The following is a 17,973-nucleotide window of genomic DNA, read 5'->3' on the forward strand; positions in this document are numbered from 1 at the left end:
GCCGCCGGGCAGACGCCAACATCGATCTTTGTGAGATGACATCAAACAGCGCGTGCCACGAATGCAGTGCCCAGCAGAGTCAGAGGTGGTCGGACACTGGACAGCATGGCGTGTGCGAAACCTGCAGAGGGACGGCAGCAGAGCCATGTGGGCTCACACGGACCCATCCCACACAGACCTTGGCATGACCTGCCCACCGCGTTCATTCTTTGGAGAGTGCCACACGATGATTCTGCAAGCCCGCTGGACATACAGGCCCCCTCAGAGACGGGGGTGCTGCAGACCACCGCAGGAAGCGAGCCAGATGGATGTTCTGGTTTCCCAGTGCATTTAAGTTACATTCACACCGTACTGTAGCCTAGCAATGTGCAATAGCGCCATGTCTGAAAAGGTGTACATACTTTAATTAAAAAACACTTGTTTTATTGCTAAAAATTGCTAACCGTCATCTGAGCTTTCAGTGAGTCGTAATCACTCATCACAGGTCACCCCAACCAATATAATAATGATAATGAAAAAGCTTGGAGAATTGTAAGAATAACCAAAATGTGACAGAGACACAAGTGAGCAGATGCTGTTGGAAAAATGAGCAGATGGGCCTGCCCGACACAGTGTTGCCATAAACCTTCAGTTTATAAAGACACAGTCTCTGCAAAGCCCAGTAAGAGAAGGTCTACGTGTCAGAATTAAAAATCCAGTATACCGGCAAGTAGCAGCTGAGAGGGGACTGGTGACCCGGGAATTAGGTCGGGGTAAAATACACAAAATGAAGAATGTTCTAAGAGACACCATGTAAGAAACGATTCCATTCTTTCAACTCTGCTAGTATCTTTGGCATCAAAACCTAAGACGATCAATAGGGAAAGGAAATCACAGGACAGTCTTATTCAGACATAGATTAAAAATCTGAGCATATTAAAAATAAAAATAATAAAAATAATAAAGGGAGAAATGTGGGATCAACATATAAATCAAGTACAAAAATAAAACAAATATTCATATTTGACCTGATTGTTTATAGTTCATAATGCGTGATCAAAACCGAAAGTTTCTGTGATGACTGCCCTTGTACTGTTCACCATGTAAGAACTTATTCACCATGTAAGAATTCGTTCACCATGTAAGAACTTGTTCGTTATGCTTCAGAAGATTGGAGACTGACGAGAATTAGGCTTGAGATGGATTAATGATTGTACATTGAGCATTGACCCCCCTATACTGAATTTTATTGTTGTTAACAACCATTTGATCAGTAAATATGAGAGATGCCCTCTCAAAAAAAAAAAAAAAATCTGAGCAAAACATCGGCAAAACAAGTCCCTCAGTGTGCTGACCGGATCATTTGCTAATCGCTGTACAGGGAACACAAGTGAGTTTCAGATTTTATTTTGTATCTAAGAACCTTGTTGCGCTCCTTTACTAGTTGCACCGATTTGCAAGAATTAGTACAATAACCCATTTAGGTTTTCATCATGCCCACGTGTTTAGCTCATGAAGAGCCTGGCTTAACCTTCGAGCGTCATCCAGTGTAATTCAACACTTCAACAGGCGAATGGAGAAGAAGTCGTGCTCATCTCAACAGAGGTGAGAGCAGCTCTTGATGACTTAAGCATTCATTCAAAATGTTAAAAAAAAAAAAAAGGATTGTTAACATTCTAACATTCTAGAAATAAAAGGAACTTTCTTAACTAGATCAAGAATTTCTACCAAAACCAGGCAGCCGACAGCAGGCTTCACTTTGCCCAAGGAGCACGGCAAGGTGCCGCTCGCCGCTTGGCCGCACTGGCCTCTGGAGCCTCAGAAAGAGATCAAACCGAGGGCATCAGTTTGGAAAGGATGAGGCAAGGCCAGCATCAACTGTGGATGATGTCATTGTGTTCTAGAAAATTCCAGGTAACTGCCAAAGGTAAACTCCAAAATAAAATGACCAGAACTCTTAAGAGCTCGGCAAGGTTTTCAGAATCAAAATCAATATACAAAATGCTGCTCATGGCTGCGTACCAGCAGCAATCATGTAGAATCAGGATGCCAACAAGCCGTCACTCAAACAGCCTTAAAATACATTAAACTGCTACAAATAAATCCAGTTGAAGTTGCACACTGCTTATGGGGGAAAATCAGGAAAGTGCCGACAGTGCAGAGGAGGTGGTAAGGGGAGTCTGGGCCCACGATCGGGGGCTCCAAAGTGCCGCACTGTCCTGGCCCCAGGAGCCCTTCCTGCCCTGCCGCCCTCCACCCCGCCCCCCTTCTCCCTGCTCCCTGGGTTGGGCGCCGTGCTCCAGCCCAGCCCTCTCCCCGTCAGAGTCGCCCTCCGTGCCTCTGCCAGCGCCAGTTCCACTTACTCACTGTGGTGGATGCCAAACAGGAAACCCGAGTCTTTGCCGACCTGCACCGATTAGCTGGGAGGAAACCCACTGCCAACTGGTTGCATTTTTGCTGAGAAACCCTCGTTTCCCAGTGGGTGTTGGCTTCTGCCGGCCCATCCCATTCTCCCTCCCCCTCGTCTCGCACCTGTTAGGCCCCCTCCCACCACCCCTCTGCTGGTGCCCCTCCCTTATCATCAGCTGAAGGATCAGGAATGAGGCCCTCAGCCCCTGGTGCTACGCCTGCTCACCCACCTCGCTGCCCACCCACTCCCACTCCAGGGCTGCTGGCCTGCCCAGCTTGCCTGTGTAGCAGACGGCTGTCTGGGGTCCCCAGACATGGCTGGCCAGGGCCCTGGAGCCAGGCTGGAAACTGGGTGGGCAGGGCTGGGATTTCAGACCCCCAGAGAGGGCCAGCTGCAGGTGGCCTCTCTGTCTCGGGGGTGCATTTGGACCCTCTGCCCTGAAAGCGTGCGCAGGGCCCCTGCCCACCTAGCCGCACCCTTCCAAGGCCCCGAAGGGGCCCTAGCCGAGTGCTGCTGTGCCATAAGTGTCTGTGAAGTCTGCCTGGTGAGGAATCCTAACTGCAGTTAGCTGTCCCCCCACCCCTTCTGGCGCAGGCACTGCCGCAGCTCCAGTGCACCTGGGGCGGTGAGGGGGAGATCTGCAGTGTTCGGGCTTCATAGGGGCGTTTACGGTCTGCCATCTCTTCAGCAGAATCAGGCCCCTGCTGGCTGTGTTGGGTGAAGGGAGGGCACCCAGGCAGGTTCTGGCTGCCAACGGGCCCCACACCCAGTGATGATGTGGCCAAGTCAGCCGGCACCACGGTGCCTGCAGGGTGGGAACCAGGCCGAGTCGGGTAACGTGGTTTCTGTATTGGCTTTATTTGAAAAGGACCCCCCCCAGGATCACACAAGCTGCAGCCTCACGAACCTGCGTCTGTCCTCCAGGCACCCACTCCCGGATTTCTCAGACACAGTGATGGTGGGAACTCGGTGGTGGGGACCCAGAGGGCAGAGGGGATGTGGGGAGGAGTGTGGGTGCCAGTCTGCTTGGCAGCTCTTGTGTCGCCCTCCGGCGCTTGGGGTGCTGACACCCCTCCAGGTAAGCCCTGCCCCACCCCTGCCCCAGACTGGAGCTGATCTCAACCCCCCATGGCGGCTGCTCTCTTGGTGGGGGACAAACACCGGCCTCTTTCCCAGTTGGGCCCCGGTTCCCTCTCTGCCTGCCTGTCTTGTGGAATGGACCCAGAAGGCCCTCAGAGACTCCCACCCATCACCTGCCTGCCCACAGGGCCAGCCGGCTTAGCCGTCACCTCCAGGTCGCTGTCTGACCATGTACCCCCCAGTTCTGCTCTGGCCGGCCAGGCTGTCAGGCGGAGGGAAGGGCGGGCTGGCCCCTCCCCACCCTGGCTGCTGGCCCTGCTCCCTGTAAGGACGTCCGGTGTGGCCACATGGGGGCTCCCGGCCCCTGGCCAGGCTGCGTGGGCCTGGGTCAGGCCTCTCCGCGGAGTCCCAGCCTCCCCGCCCACCCCCGGGGTGCGGCATACCCAAGTGAGGATCTCATGCTGCCCCGAGGTCTGGGGCAGCTCCAGGAACCCCCTGATGTGAGGGTGCTGTGGCTCCCCCCCACGCTCGCCCAGCCTTCAGTGGGGTGACTGGGGTTTTCAGGAGTGACCTGAGCGCGGTGGGCGTAGCTGGCGTCAGGCCCGGGGCTGCGGCTGGGGGTGGGCCTGTTTGTCCTGGTGGGACTCGATCACAGACCCTGCGGATGGGTCTTGTGTCCCCAGTACAGTTTGCTTTATTCTCTGCTGCTCTGTCCAGCTGGGGCCAGCCCCAGAGGCCCGGGGACAGGCCAGCTGCCTGCAGGGGCTCCCGGGCTGCCGCCTCCTCAGCGGGGGCAGAGCCTTGCAGGCTAACGGGGCAAGAACAGGTCACAGAGACCCCGTATTCCTCCACAAGGGGTGACTCCGCCCCCAGGGAACACTGGTCAATGTCTGGAGATGTGTTTGGCTGTCACACCTGCGTGGGGACGCTCCTGACCTGTCCGGCTGCCGCCCTGTGCACATGGCACCCCTTCCCTGCCTTGGCTGGGGCTTGGGGGTGACTGAGGCACTGTGTGGGGGGAGGGGCAGGCCACACATGGAGGATGGCAGCGGTGGACAGTTGGGGCCTCCTGTGGATCCCTGCAGGGACAGACAGAACCCCCATCCTCCCCAGGGCACTCCTGTCAGCAAGGCCCTGCTTTCTGGCTCCAGCTCTAGCTGGTGTCAGGATGCCCTCCTGCATGAGGCTGGGGGCCTCCCTCACAGCTTTGGTCCCTTAACCAGGCCGAGCCACCTGCCACCCTCACTTCAGGACAACCGCCTAGCAGTTTTAGTCAGACCAGCATCTGGTCCTTGACTCCCAAGAGTGGGCATGCTGTTGGCGGGGGCGCGCTCTGTGTCTGCCCCATGGAGGAAAATGCCTCCAATTCTTAGGGTAAAGCAGAGGCGCTCAGCCTTGCCCAGCCCTGGAAACCGCGGAGGCTGCAAGGCCCCTGTGTGCCGCAGCCCTGACCCTGGCTCGGCTGCCTGGGCCTGCAGTGTGCCCGGGCCAGGGGGTCTGGGGCTGCTGGGGCTCTGGGGAGCAGTCACAGCGGGGGCCACCGGCATGGAGCTCTCAGGTTTATGCTTCGGAGGATTTTTCAGGTTCTTGGTCAAAAAGCAGAATCCAGCAAGCACGGGCGGCCTGGTCTTGAAAAATTGCTCTTCTGGAAATGGCGGACTAGCCTGAAATGGCTTGTGCTGAGTTGCGTTTTGACATGGGGAAAAAGTGTCGCGGCAGGATGCTCAGCTTGGCGTTTCCTGGACCCCGCGGTTGGCAGGTGTGTAAAGGGCCACACAGGCTTCCCACAGCACAGAACTCGGGAACGAGAGGGTACTTGTCACTGGCTCACGAGGTCCTTCGGGACATAGAAGGCTCCGCCTCACACCGGTCGGGGTTCTGCCAGAGAGGAGCCGGCAGGTGGGACTGTACAGAGCTCTGTGTGAGGAAGTGGCGTGCATGCCCGTGGGCTGGACAACCAGCCGGAGCCGGCGCTCCTGCCCCCCGGCGGATCGCTCATCCTCGGGGGAGCCCCGTCTTGCTCCAGAGGCCTTCCAGCTGAGAGGACGACGCCCACCCTCATCGTGGGGGGTGGTCTCCTTTACCCCAAGTCAGCAGACCACAGGGGCCAACTACGTCCAAACGCCTTTGCAGCAGCACCCAGACACATGTGACCCGACCGTCCCGGGTCCAGCCTCAGCCTGGGCTTGCAGAGAAGGCCCCCGTGTCCCTCCTGCCCTCCCTCAGAGGGCCCTCCCCGGCCAAGCTCATCCTTGCGCCCTTGCCACAGCGCGAACCCCCAAGAGCAGGGAGCTTGTCTCCCCTTCTCAGCAGTGCCCCTGGCACTCAGATGGTGCCTGGCTGCTGGTCACATTCACAAGTGTTTGTTGAATAAGTGACCTATGCCCGCGCTCACTCATGCCTCACGTGCGGTGACTGCCCACCAGGTGCTGACTGATGGGCCCGCTCCAGGTGGCAGTGACGTGAACCTGCAGCCAGTGCGCTGAGGTATCACCCGGTCCGGCTCAGGAAGGGAAGCGCCAGGTGAAATCCGGCATCTTTCCCACAGGTACCCATGGAGGAATTCCTCAGCTTCCAGGATGGCCAAGGGCTTTGTGGTAAGACGGCTGAGTCCCAGCCCTGCCACCTGTTGGCTGGGTGACCTGGGTAAGTCACTTAACCTCTCTGGACCTCCCTGGTCCTGTCTGCAGGTAGGGCACTGGCAGCCTGCAGTGGGTGGGGAGGGGTGGGTGGCACTGGGCCAGGGGTCAAGGGTGGCACCCTGGGAGGCGGGGCTGAGGCCAGCTGGAAGCTGGACAGAAGGGCGGGTGGCAAAGCGGAGATGCAGAGACTCCAGAGGGGCCCCTGGCCATGAGGCTGGGGGTGGCTTTTCACCCCATAAAAGCCCTCCGTGCCCATGAGGGAACTTCACGAGTGCAGAAGAGCAGAGAGAACAAGGTGAAGACCAGCTGTGATCTTGCGGTGCAGACACACCAAGATGAAGTCCGGGGTGTTGTAGCCCCTCATCCTTTTCTGCCCACCCAGCCCCAGATGCAAGATTTGGTGTCTCAGACATGAATTCAGGCCATTTAAAATTCTCATCACTTCAACTTGTGAGGTCTTATTTTGTCTCTTGTAGGTGGAATTACTTACATCTAAGTAGATGTTTGGACACAAACCCCACAAAGGCAGGGGCTCCCAGCTGTCTCCCCGTGAGCCACATGCCAGCCCAGGCCTGGCTCGCCACCCCATTCTGGGCTGTTCTCCCTGGAGAGACCCACCACCTTCACGTCTCCCTGTATCCAGCACAGGTCCCTGGCTGACATGTGGAGGGGGCTCAGTGCCCACTGATGGGGTGAACTATGGCTGTGTCAAGCTCTCGTGACTCAGTTTCCCTGGGATCTCAGGCACTCTGAGGGCAGAGCCGGCAGCCCTTGCCAAAACAGCCTCCCCGAGTTCCGTGGCCCGTGAGCGCTGCTCCCACACCACAGACGCTGACCCCGAGGCTCCAGGGCGAATGTGATTGGCTGAGTGTCTGCAGAGTACTGGGAGTGGGCCAGAAGCCACCTGGAGGCACCTCTCTCCCAGCAGCCACCACCTCCCTGAGCCTGGTGGGGTCTGAGCTGCCGAACTCTCCCCAGGAAGCCCCGAAAAGGAGCCCAGCAAAGCCCCAGACCCCGTGAGAGCTGTGGGCGGTGACCCCCAGGACAGAGCCTGCCGGGCTCCCCATGAGTGGGCGCGCCCCTACCGCCGGGCGAGAGCAGTGCTGAGGGTTAAGGAAACCGACAGGCTTGCGGGGAAGCATCTTCCGGCATCCTCCGTGCGCGTTCCAGCTCATGACGGGGGAGCAGGACGGAAGCCAGACGGAGACCAGCAGCTGGGCCTGTGCCTCTGCGCACAGCTGATCTGCGTCCCCGAGGGATCCCTCCAGACCGAGTCTCCCCGATGCCTCCTAACCGGGCGCAGCAGGGTTAAGTGCGTGAGAAGAGGGAATCCCGGGCCGCCTGGAACCTGAAACTTCCCAGCTGAAAGCGAACCAGTTGGAGAACAGGCAGTGTCAGCCACCCTGCGGTCACTGTGGGCACCTGGGCCCACACAGTCAAGGAGGGCACAGAAATCACTGTCCTGCCACACGCCACACGCCAGGACACACGTCAGAGCCGCTGCTGCTGCCCCCAGGTAAGAGCAGGGCCCTGTGCCCACGTGGGCTTGGGAGCGGGCCCCCGGCACAGGCTGGGAGGGGTGTCGGAAATCAGGTGCCTTCATTAGGAGTTCGGGTGAGGTGCCGTCCGGGCGATCTTTGTTCTGTGTTATTGATGCGTGCAGACCCGCAACCAAATCACGGGAACACACACAGCCTGGGGACATCCTTAAAACAAAGCAGAGCTTTCTGTCCTGTTGGAAATCGCAGGGGCTCCGCAGGCAGGCTCCTCTGGGGGGAATGGGGTCTGGCATGGTGGGGCTTCCTCCTTCACGGAGGCCTGCAGTTAGTTGCAGCTTCCTTTCGGTGATGTCCCCGGCGGCAGCTGTCTCCAGGCACCTGGGCTTAGATGTGCTGTGAACAAACCCCATTAGCTTTGCTTTTTTGTTCAATGTGCATCTCATTGTGGCTTTTCTAACCAAGCGTGGAGGTAAGGCTGGGGACCGACAGCTGGCGGTTGTATCTGTCTGTCTCGAGCACACGCTTGTGATAAATTGTTTTCACGTTATCTGAGTGCCGGCCTCTCTACAAGTCTCATCTGGCAAGGCTCAGAGCAGGTCTCTTCCGGGGACTGCTCGACGCGTCTGTTTCCCATTATGACGTCGGCAATGAGCAAAAAGGGATGGTCGTGGTGTCTGCACATCAAGTTCCTGGGGCTGCCCAGGATGGTCCCTCTGTTCTGCACAGGCCCACGTGGGGACCGTGGTGGGCGCCCCCGTACTTGCCCTTGGGGCTGGGAAGGGAGGCACCCTGCTTGCTGGCAGCTGACTGGGAAGGACAGATGAGGTTCCCCAAGAGCCAGTTTCCCAAGTTCCGTTTCTCCCAAGGGTATTACGCTTTGTGCAAAAATCTTACTGACGAGGTCCCAGTGAGCCGCTGGCATGTGTGGCAGGTCCCTGTGCCCCTGCATCCTGAGCTGTGTTGGGAGAGTTGTGCCACTGTCAGGGGCAGGGGCAGCCCTCCAGAGCTGTCAGCCTGCACTCCTGGCCACTTCCCCGGTGGTCGTTGTGGCTCTGCGTCTGGGTAGCCCAGGCCTGTTCCCAAGGAGCCTGCCTGTCCTTAGGAGAGCCGCACAGCCGGGCAGTGTGGGGGGCATCACCCCATTTTACAGTCACAGAAATTGGGCCCCAGGGCGGTTAAGACACCCGCTGAGGCCCCTGTCCCCGAAGCCCTGAGCCTCCAGTTCCTGGCCGACCCATCGTGGTCACCTGCCTCCCAGAGACATAACATGCTCCCCACCGAAGGGGCGCCACCTCCGCAGGCAGTTTGGGGACATGTCTGTTCCCCAGAGGAGCACTGTTCCCGTCAGCAGCCTGAGCCCTCCCAGCCCTGGCGGCCCCAACCCCTACTCCGTCCCTGGGTCTGCCGGCGGGGACACATCGCATGGACGGAGTGGGTTCTGCTTTTGGGGCCCTGACCGGCCCCTCAAGTGGCACTTTCTCATGGCCCACTTTGGCCTCACCCACTGTGGGCCACCTCCCCCTGCTCAAGGTGGCCCCTCACTGTCTGCTGTCATGACACCCTGGCACACCCCCACCCCAAGTAAACTCAGAATGGACCCCCATGGACCCTGGCGGCCTTCAGCCAGGCTGCTAAGTTTGCAGCCTGACCCGCGAATGTCTGTTAATGCCGCAGGTCCCTTCCCTCCGGAGGGGTCAGCACTTGGGACATAAGAGGAGGTGGGGCCCCAAAAGCATGAGGTCCCCGTCGCCCGTGTGGTGTTTCCCGTTTTGTGCAAGGTGTGCGTCTGGGGACAGACAGTGGTCTCCAGCGAGGCTGGTGTGTAAGCGGCCCTTCAGACAGATGAAGCTCAAGGGCCCGGAGCGCTACACTGGGAAGGACCCCGAAGCCCCAGCCGGGATCTCAGTGATTGGTTGTTGATGTCCGCCGAGGGCCGGAGGGGGGCACGAGTGTGCCAGTGACCAGATTTGGTTAGAAGGGCAAAGTCACCGTCTCCCAGGAGGCAGGGCCAGGTATGCTGAGAAGGCGGTTCTAACACCGCCTTGCGAGGGTGTGGGTGGAAGGACTCGTCCTCAGCTGTGCGCTCACCAGGCCCTGCACACGGGGCTGTGTCTCAGGCAGGCGGTCCGGGTGCGCACCCTGCAAGCTGGTTCCAGGGAGGCTGTGAGGAGGTTGCCTCCAGGTCAGCCTCCTCCAAGGGATCAAGGGTCTAAACTCAGGATCCGTTGCCTGGCCACATCTAGCGATGTTTGGGCCGGCATGGCACGTTTCCTTCTCGGCCGGTGGGCGCCTGTGCTGCAGGGAGGCAGCATGGACGGGCTCCAGCCCCCCGCCGAGGCCCCCACAGCTCTGAAGCAAGGGCACTGCAGAGGGGTCGCAAGCTGTGCGCCCACCCCTGCCAGCCCGCCCAGGGCCAGCCCGGTCCCTCATCAGCGTGCGGGCCTGGCTGCCGGGCGAGGAGCAGCCCCAGGGCCCTCCTGAGGTAGTGGGCCGTGCCCCCAGGCGCCCGAGCACAGCACAGCCCCCACCCTGACCACCAGGCCCGTGGGAGGCGTGTGTTCCCATGTCTCTGTCCCTGGGCCTTGGACTTCCCCGTCCTGAGGGGACGGACTGCACTAGGCTGAAGATGGCCCCAAGGGTGTCCACATCCTCCTGCTCAAACTGGTGGCTACGTGGCCTCATTTAGCAAAAGGGCTTTGTGGACGGGGTTCACATGGGGACCTGGGGACTGGGGGCTTCTGGGTGATCCCGGAGGGCCAGACGTGAGCCCGGGGCCCTACTAAGAGGAAGGAGGCCGCGTGGTGGCAGAGGCAGAGGTTGGAGGGGCAGAAGCAGGTCTTCCCCAGGGACAGCGGAGGGAGTGTGGCCCTGCCCGCGCCCAGTGAGACCCTTGCTGGACCTCCTGCTACAGACCCTGAGAGGGTGAGGTGTCATTTTCAGCCCTGAGCACAGTGACGTGTCACAGCAGCAGACACGTACGGTGCCACGGCCGAGACCACCAGCGAAGGGCCGGGTCTGAGCCAGGCCCCGCTGACCCCAGGGTTTGGGCTCTTCCACATCAGTTTTGGTGTCTTTTGGAGCCAGATGGAGGTGGCAGGAGAGAGGATGTTTTTTCATTAAAGTATCATTGATATAAGATCTTCAGATGGTTTCAAATACACAGCACAGTGGTTCAACATTCACCCATATTATCAAGTCCCCCACCGACCCCAATGCAGTCACTGTCCGTCAGCGTAGTAAGATGCCACAGAGTCACTACTTGTCTTCTCCGTGCTGTACTGCCTTCCCCGTGACCCCCCTACAGTATGTGTGTTAATCATATCCCCTTCTCCCTCCCTCCCCACCCCTCCCCTTTGGTAACCGCTAGTTCGTTCTTGGGTTCTGTGAATCTGCTGCTGTTTTGTTCCTTCAGTTTTGCTTTGTTCTTATGCTCCACATATGAGTGAAATCATTTGGCATTTGTCTTTCTCCACCTGGCTTATTTCACTGAGCATAATACCCTCCAGCTCCATCCATGTTGTTGCAAATGGTGGGATTTGTTTTTTTCTTATGGCTGAATAATATTCCATTGTGTATATGGACCACATCTTCTTTATCCATTCATCTGCTGATGGACACTGAGGTTGCTTCCGTATCTTGGCTATTGTAAATAGTGCTGCGATAAACATAGGGGTGCATATTTTTTTTTAATCTAGGATCTTGTTTTCTTTGGTTAAATTCCTAAGAGTGGAATCACTGGGTCAAATGGTATTTCTGTGTTTAGTTTTTTGAGGAACCTCTATATTGCTTTCCACAATGGCTGAACTAGTTTACATTCCCACCAGCAGTGTAGGAGGGCTCCCCTTTCTCCACATCCTCGCCGACATTTGTTGTTCCTTGTTGGAAAAGGACCATTTTTAAAAGAAGATCAAATTCTGATGCAAACCAATACGAAGTGCACCTCCACCAAAGATTGTATTGTGCTCCTAAACCCGTGAGAGAACTGGGAAGACGCTGGCTAGAGGCTCAGAGGTCTCAGAGAGCCCCCACCCACAGGGTGGGGGCCCACAGCTGCAAAGCCAGCCCCTCACGCCAGGGCCTAGTGCATTCCACCCAGACACAACTCATCTGCATGTCTGGGGACCAGAGCATCTGCATTATTCTCACTTCCCACCATTTGGAATTGTAACAACTCCAAGGCAGCAAAAGGCAGTGTGCACAAGACACTCCCTGGACTTCACCTGTTTCAAAGCCTTTGCTGGCCTTCCTGACTCCTGCAGCTCAGCCCCAGTCCTCCGAGGGTAGGATGAAGCCCAAGAAAGACACGCTTATCTATGATGATTTGTGTGCAAGCCTCGGGGACCCTGGTGGCAGCGGCTGGGGCTTCATGACCAGCTCTCGGCTGGCTGGGCACCTGGCCTGACACTCCCTCCACCTCTGTGTGTCTATCCCTTAAGAGGTGAGAGCCCCTGGCCCCAAAGCCCAGGGCCTTGGTCATTGCTAGGTGTTCGTAAAGAGAATATTCTTGCACTGCTGGGAACACAGCATTGTCCCCAAGTCACTACTCCCTTTCCAAGCCAGTCACTTAATGCCATTGAATACCCAGGTTTTCTGCGGAGTCCCACACTTCATGTGCAGAGATTAACAAAGCCTGCTCCGGGGCCCAGGGGGCTGGAGGGTGGGGTTGAGGAGATGGATATACAGATGCCAGAAACTGTCCCCTGCTAGGTGGTGGCCACCCCCTTGGGTAGACACAGGCCTGCCAGCGGGTCCGGAAGTTGACGTGGGCGTGCTGGTCCCATGGTGTCTCCTGCTTCTCTGCTCTCCCAGGAAGATCAGCGTGAGTGAATTCAGGAAGGCAGCTTGGCCATGAGTGAGGAAGTATGTACTCAGGGTCTCGTTCTGACCATGTTTGTGAAGTGACGGGACAGGCCTGCTGGTCCAGGATTCACCAAGGTGGGGAGAACCGTGGGGTGCTGGGCTTGCCCCCAGCTGGGAAGCTCGACACGCGGGCAAAGCCTTTGGGGCAGGGAGGCTGCTCCCGGCAAGGAGGGGCCGCCTCTGTTGCCAATAACCAAGGACGCCTCCCCAGGGTGCATGGAGGTCTGGAGAAAGGACTCGACATCGAAGCTAGTTGCACGGTGGTGGACGCACCGCATGGGTTTTGCCCGGACCCATTCTCCGGCTCCCTGTTTGCAGGCAGTGCCCTTCTGGGCATGGGGCCTGTCTTCATGGGGACAGAGCAGGCCAGGGAAGTCCACCCCGCGTTAGCTGTGCCCCTGAGCACGCACTGTCTGCAGGCTTTGCATAGAGGCTGCGACCCCTTCCTTCTGCTCCGTGCACGTTACAGACGCAGCAGATGATAAATTCATTTGTGCCCAGGAGCTTGGTTTTCATTACATGCTGTGAGGTCATCAGCCCCTTTGGGGAGGCACTATTAGCAACAGGACTGAGAAAGGAAGCCAGGGGGGTGCTCCAGAGAGCCAGGGGCAGCTGGAGGGCGTGGGCAGGTACTGCTACCCCCTTCTGAAGACTCTATGGCTGGCAGCAGGGGCTGGAGGTGGGTGTTCCTTGCCCCCACCCAGCTGCAAGCAGCTGAGACCACGGCCTTAACCCCAAAGTTGGCGCCAAGCAGAGGTGGGACCCCATTCCCAGGAGGGCACCACCCTGTCCTCAGAGCACCCAGCTGGGCTCGCGTGGCTCAGGTCCCACCCTGTGGACAGCCGTGAGTCACTGTGGCTCCCGTTGGACCTTGTGGGGCTGGGACAGGAGGTTCCCGTGCTCCTGGTGGGCAGCAGGCACAGAGGCCAGCCGGAAAGTGCCCGGGTAAGGGGGGTGAGCACAGCAGTCCTGGGCCTGTCTCAGGCTCTGGGAGGGCAGGCCCGGTGCAAGGCCGTCTCCCCTGTGACTGCAGGGCCTCAGTGGGGCCAGAATGCCACCTGCTCTCTCCTTGGACCTCAGCCGCGGGTTTGTGTGCTGAGGTTCTGAGGAGGCCTCTTGTGAGGTGTGTGCCGTGCCCGCCTTCTCCTGTGTTGCCCGGACCGGGTGTCAGCCCACCCGGGGTCTGGGTTGTGTCCCCTGGACTCTGAGCCACATCCTTGTCAAGACCCTCCAAGAAGTTAACCCTATTACACAGATTTTTTTTTCTTTTAAAGACAGGCCCAGACAGTTTAAGAGATGTGTCCAAAGTCAGACAGGAAGTAGAAACTAAGCTGATATGGCCAAAACCACGTCATGGGCTGCAAATTTCAAAACTGCCGATGTGGCCATTGGATGGGCCGGTGGGCTGGCCGCTCAAAGTGACATTATCAGCACAGACGTGAAGTCGTCCTTGAAAAGAACTCCACTTGGGCCTCATGCCTTTCAAGCCTGGTGTGAGGTCCCCACACTGGCTCATGTGTGTGAATGTGGCCCTGGGCCTGCGTGTGAGCAAGTAGGTGAAATTCCATAAATAGCTATGCATATTTATGTTTTATTCCAATGACCTAAGAGTGATAAATCACTGTGTCTGCTGTCCAGTAACTTTTAAGCCTTGCCTTCCTAACCTCTAATTGGCAAAGTGCTTACAAGACCCAATCGCATAGTTCTGACATAACATGTAAATATTGACATGCTAGTAATCCTGCTCTGGTCGGAGTTCTCTTTATGATTCAGGCTTCACTTTATCAAAATAGTCTCTTCTCTCTTATTTCACTGGCCACAAGAATAGAGATTCATTAGAATGTGCAGAGACACCCTGCGGCTCTGTCATCCCCTCTAAGGCCCCCTCCATCCCTTTCTCCAAACTCACACTGAATAAAACAAGGCGTGTGTGCAAAGGAGAAGGACTTTCCACCCCGCCGTCCCACTCCTGCCACCTGAGCGCTCAGACCCACTCAGCCAGCTGGCGGGCAGGTAGGGGTGCCGGCCTGGCGCATGCATCGCGAACGCCCCTGCTCTCCGTGCCCCTGGAGGCTCGGCCACACGGCGGGCGTGCCTGGACTCGGGCTGCATGCGGGCCGCCCACCACTCCTTGTGCGTCTCTCAGCTGTGGTTCCCCACCGAAGGACTTTGCCACCTCCCACGGGTCGTAGCCGGCTGTAGTAACTGGCACACGAAGTGGGGAGGGTGGGACCCAGTACTTATGCTGATGACCTGGCGACCTCCAAAAGCCAAGCCCGTGTTTGGGGTGATGGTGAGGCCCGGCTTGCCCAGTGCCGTGTGCCTGGCCTGCTACAGTCATTGTGCTTTGGAGGCCAAATCGCTCCGTCGTGGGCTAGCGGGAACGCTTCCAGGTGTCCCATGTCCTTTTAAATTCCAGGTCTCTCATTTTTATTTTTTTACTCTATTTTGAGACTTTGAATTTTCCATGTTGTTGAGTTTGGACAAATGTGTACGTGTGTGACCAGCACCCCCAATGGGACAAACTGCCCAGTGTGCACACCACCCCAGAGCTAAGATGTGCCTCTCCCGGAGTTCCGTGAGGAAGGGGGCGTCAGGCTGCCCTTTTTGGGTGTCTGGGTCCTTCTGCTCAGCACAGTATCACTGAGGTGCATACGGAGCACCCTCAGAGGTTAGTTCCTTCTGTCGGCAGCACTTGGCTGGCTGGCTTGTATGTGTTGACCTGTTGGCAGACATGTGGGTTCGTACCAGCCTGGGCTGCTGTGCACGGCCAGTGGGAACATTCATGCACGAGGCTTTGTGTGCACGACTGTTTTCATTGCTCTTGGGTAAAGAGGAGTGGCAGTGCTGCTTCTGTGATAAGTATTAACTTACAGGAAACTACTAAACTGTTTTCCAAAGCATAATTTCCATTGTGCATCCCAACCAGCAACATGCAAGAGTCCCCGCCATTGGGGCTGGGATGAGGGGGTGGCATGTGGCGCCTGCGTGCCAGCATTCGAGGTCCCCACACGGGGTCTGTTTGTCCCAGGTACCCCACCTGCCTCACGGTGCAGCTGGCTGCCCCAAGCTCTTGACAGCTCGTGGTCTTGTTGGGTGTTGTAAAGATTTTTTTAGCCATTCTAGGCATGTATTGGTATCATATCGTGGTTTTCATTTTCATTTCCCTAGTGACTAATGATTTTGAGCATCTTTTCACATGCCTACTGTCTTTGGTGAAGTGTATACTTAAACCTCTCACTCATTTCAGTTGGCTATTTGTATTCTCATTACCGAGTTTTGGGAGCTTTTAAATGTCGTCTGGCTACAAGTCCCTTATGAGGTATGTCTTTTATGAAGAATTTCTCCCAGGCTGTCGTTTGCTTTCCTATTTTTTTTTTTTTTTTTTTGAGAGGGCATCTCTCATATTTATTGATCAAATGGTTGTTAACAGTTAACAACATTAAAATTCTGTACAGGGGACTCAATGCACAATCATTAATCCACCCCAAGCCTAATTCTCGTCAGTCTCCAATCTTCTGAAGCACAATGAATAAGTTCTTACATGGTGAACAGTACAAGGGCAGTCATCACAGAAACTTTTGGTTTTGATCACACATTATGAACTATAAACAATCAGGTCAAATATGAATATTTGATTTTTATACTTGATTTATATGTGAATCCCACATTTCTCCCTTATTATTATTATTATTATTATTTTTAATAAAATGCTGAAGTGGTAGGTAGATGCAAGATAAAGGTAGAAAACATAGTTTAGTGTTGTAAGAAAGCAAATGTAGATGATCGGGTGTGTGCCTGTAGACTATGTGTTAATCCGAGCTAGACAAGGGCAACACAACATCCATTTCTCTCAAAACAGGGGGGGTGAGGTTCTAAGCCTCACCTCTGTGGATCCCCAATTTCTCACCTGATGGCCCCCCTGCGACTGTGCCTGTCTTAGGTTGTTCCTCCCTTGAGGAATCTTACCCGTCTCTGGCTAACCAGTCATCTTCCGGGGCCATACAGGGAAATGTAAAGTTGGTAAGTGAGAGAGAAGCAATATTGTTTGAGAAGGTTAGCTTTTTACTTCTTTGCAGATTTATGCCCTGTGGCTTCTATGCCCAGCACTTGTCTTGAGGTATCTTTACCACCTGGAAGAATTATGATGCTCAGTAAATTCGATATGAGGCACGAATTCTATTTAAGGGTTGTAATTAGGAAGGAAGAAGAAAAGCTATAGATGTAGCAGACGGAAGAAAACATGGGAAGCTTGGTTATTTCTTTGACATTTCTTCTTGTAGAGTAACATAAGCATGTATAGGTTTTAAACTACTAATTAAATTGCGCACACACATTAACATAATAGGAATACAGCTACATAACCAAAGCAGACCTATAATTACCAGCCATATCCAGTGAAACCAAGAAAACCAGTGAGGCACCCTAGGCATTTGTGAAAACTTATCTATGATATGATGGATATTGTCTAACTGAATTTGAATAGTTTGAGAAAAATCAGACAATTTAAAACAACACATTCCCGGGAACTGTTCACATCCCATATGTTCTTTTAACAGTAGATAGTCTGTAGTCGCAAGATTTTGGAGCGCTGCAACTTGCACTTCTCCTAAATCTTGGTTGAGTTCCAACAGTATAGATCCAGTCAAATTTGTTATTTTACTGTATGCACAGGCCAGCTTAGATATCTCCTTCTTCATTCCCATGGCAAGTCCAGGAACCGGTGGGATGAATGCAGCTACGACTGCAACAGTGCCAGGATCTTTGTTGAGGTTTTTTGATGATCATCTTCTGGAATGACTCTTCCAGAGAATGTTGATATTGGAACTTCTTCATATCGTATCTTAGTTCATTTTCTGGGTAGCCAAATTAGGCTTTGTTCCTCTGTATAAACATAAACAGACCCTTTGCCCACACTTTGATATGCCCTTTATATCATTGTGTAGAACTCATTGGAGGTCATCACACAGGAACTGCTTTTTTTTTTTTTAAGAGAAAGGAATATTATCAGAAAAATGTACTTCCAAAGCTGATCATCTGACACCCTTTAAATGATCAAAATTAAGGATATTTAAAGCATGCATTAATCATTGATTTACAGTTAGTTTTATCCTATCAGGGAGTAATCCCCCTTTCTTTCTATTTCTTTTTTCTTTTTCTTTTTTCTTTTTTTTGTTATCATTAATCTACAATTACATGAAGAATATTATGTTTACTAGGCTCTCCCCTATACCAGGTCCCCCCTATAAACCACATTACAGTCACTGTCCATCAGCATAGCAAAATGCTGTAGAATCACTACTTGTCTTCTCTGTGTTGTACAGCCCCCCCTTTCTCCCTCCCCCCCATGCATGCTAATCTTAATACCCCCCTTCTTCTCCCCCCACCTTATCCCTCCCTACCCACCCATCCTCCCCAGTCCCTTTCCCTTTGGTACCTGTTAGTCCATTCTTGGGTTCTGTGATTCCGCTGCTGTGTTGTTCCTTCAGTTTTTCCTTTGTTG

The 17,973-nt window shown here is 55.1% G+C and overlaps 1 protein-coding gene across 5 annotated transcripts in view; it reads left to right on the top strand.

Moving 5' to 3' along the window:
* The window catches only part of BANP (BTG3 associated nuclear protein), a 223,671-nt gene that overhangs the window by 95,469 nt on the left and 110,229 nt on the right, over window positions 1-17,973 (top strand). For 4 of the 5 annotated variants that reach the window (XR_012126924.1, XR_012126921.1, XR_012126922.1 and 1 more), the window contains 2 exons: window positions 6,018-6,115; window positions 6,588-7,627. Coding sequence is in view for 1 of the 5 variants with exons in the window: in XM_036993788.2 (XP_036849683.2) it covers window positions 6,018-6,110 (93 nt within the window). In the remaining 4 variants the exon portion in view is untranslated. Of the gene's footprint in view, window positions 1-6,017; window positions 6,116-6,587; window positions 7,702-17,973 lie in introns of those variants that run through there. The other variant, XM_036993788.2, reaches the window with a different exon arrangement.

The sequence above is a fragment of the Manis javanica genome, chromosome 17, assembly GCF_040802235.1.
Source record: "Manis javanica isolate MJ-LG chromosome 17, MJ_LKY, whole genome shotgun sequence".
NCBI classification, from domain to species: Eukaryota; Metazoa; Chordata; class Mammalia; order Pholidota; family Manidae; genus Manis; species Manis javanica.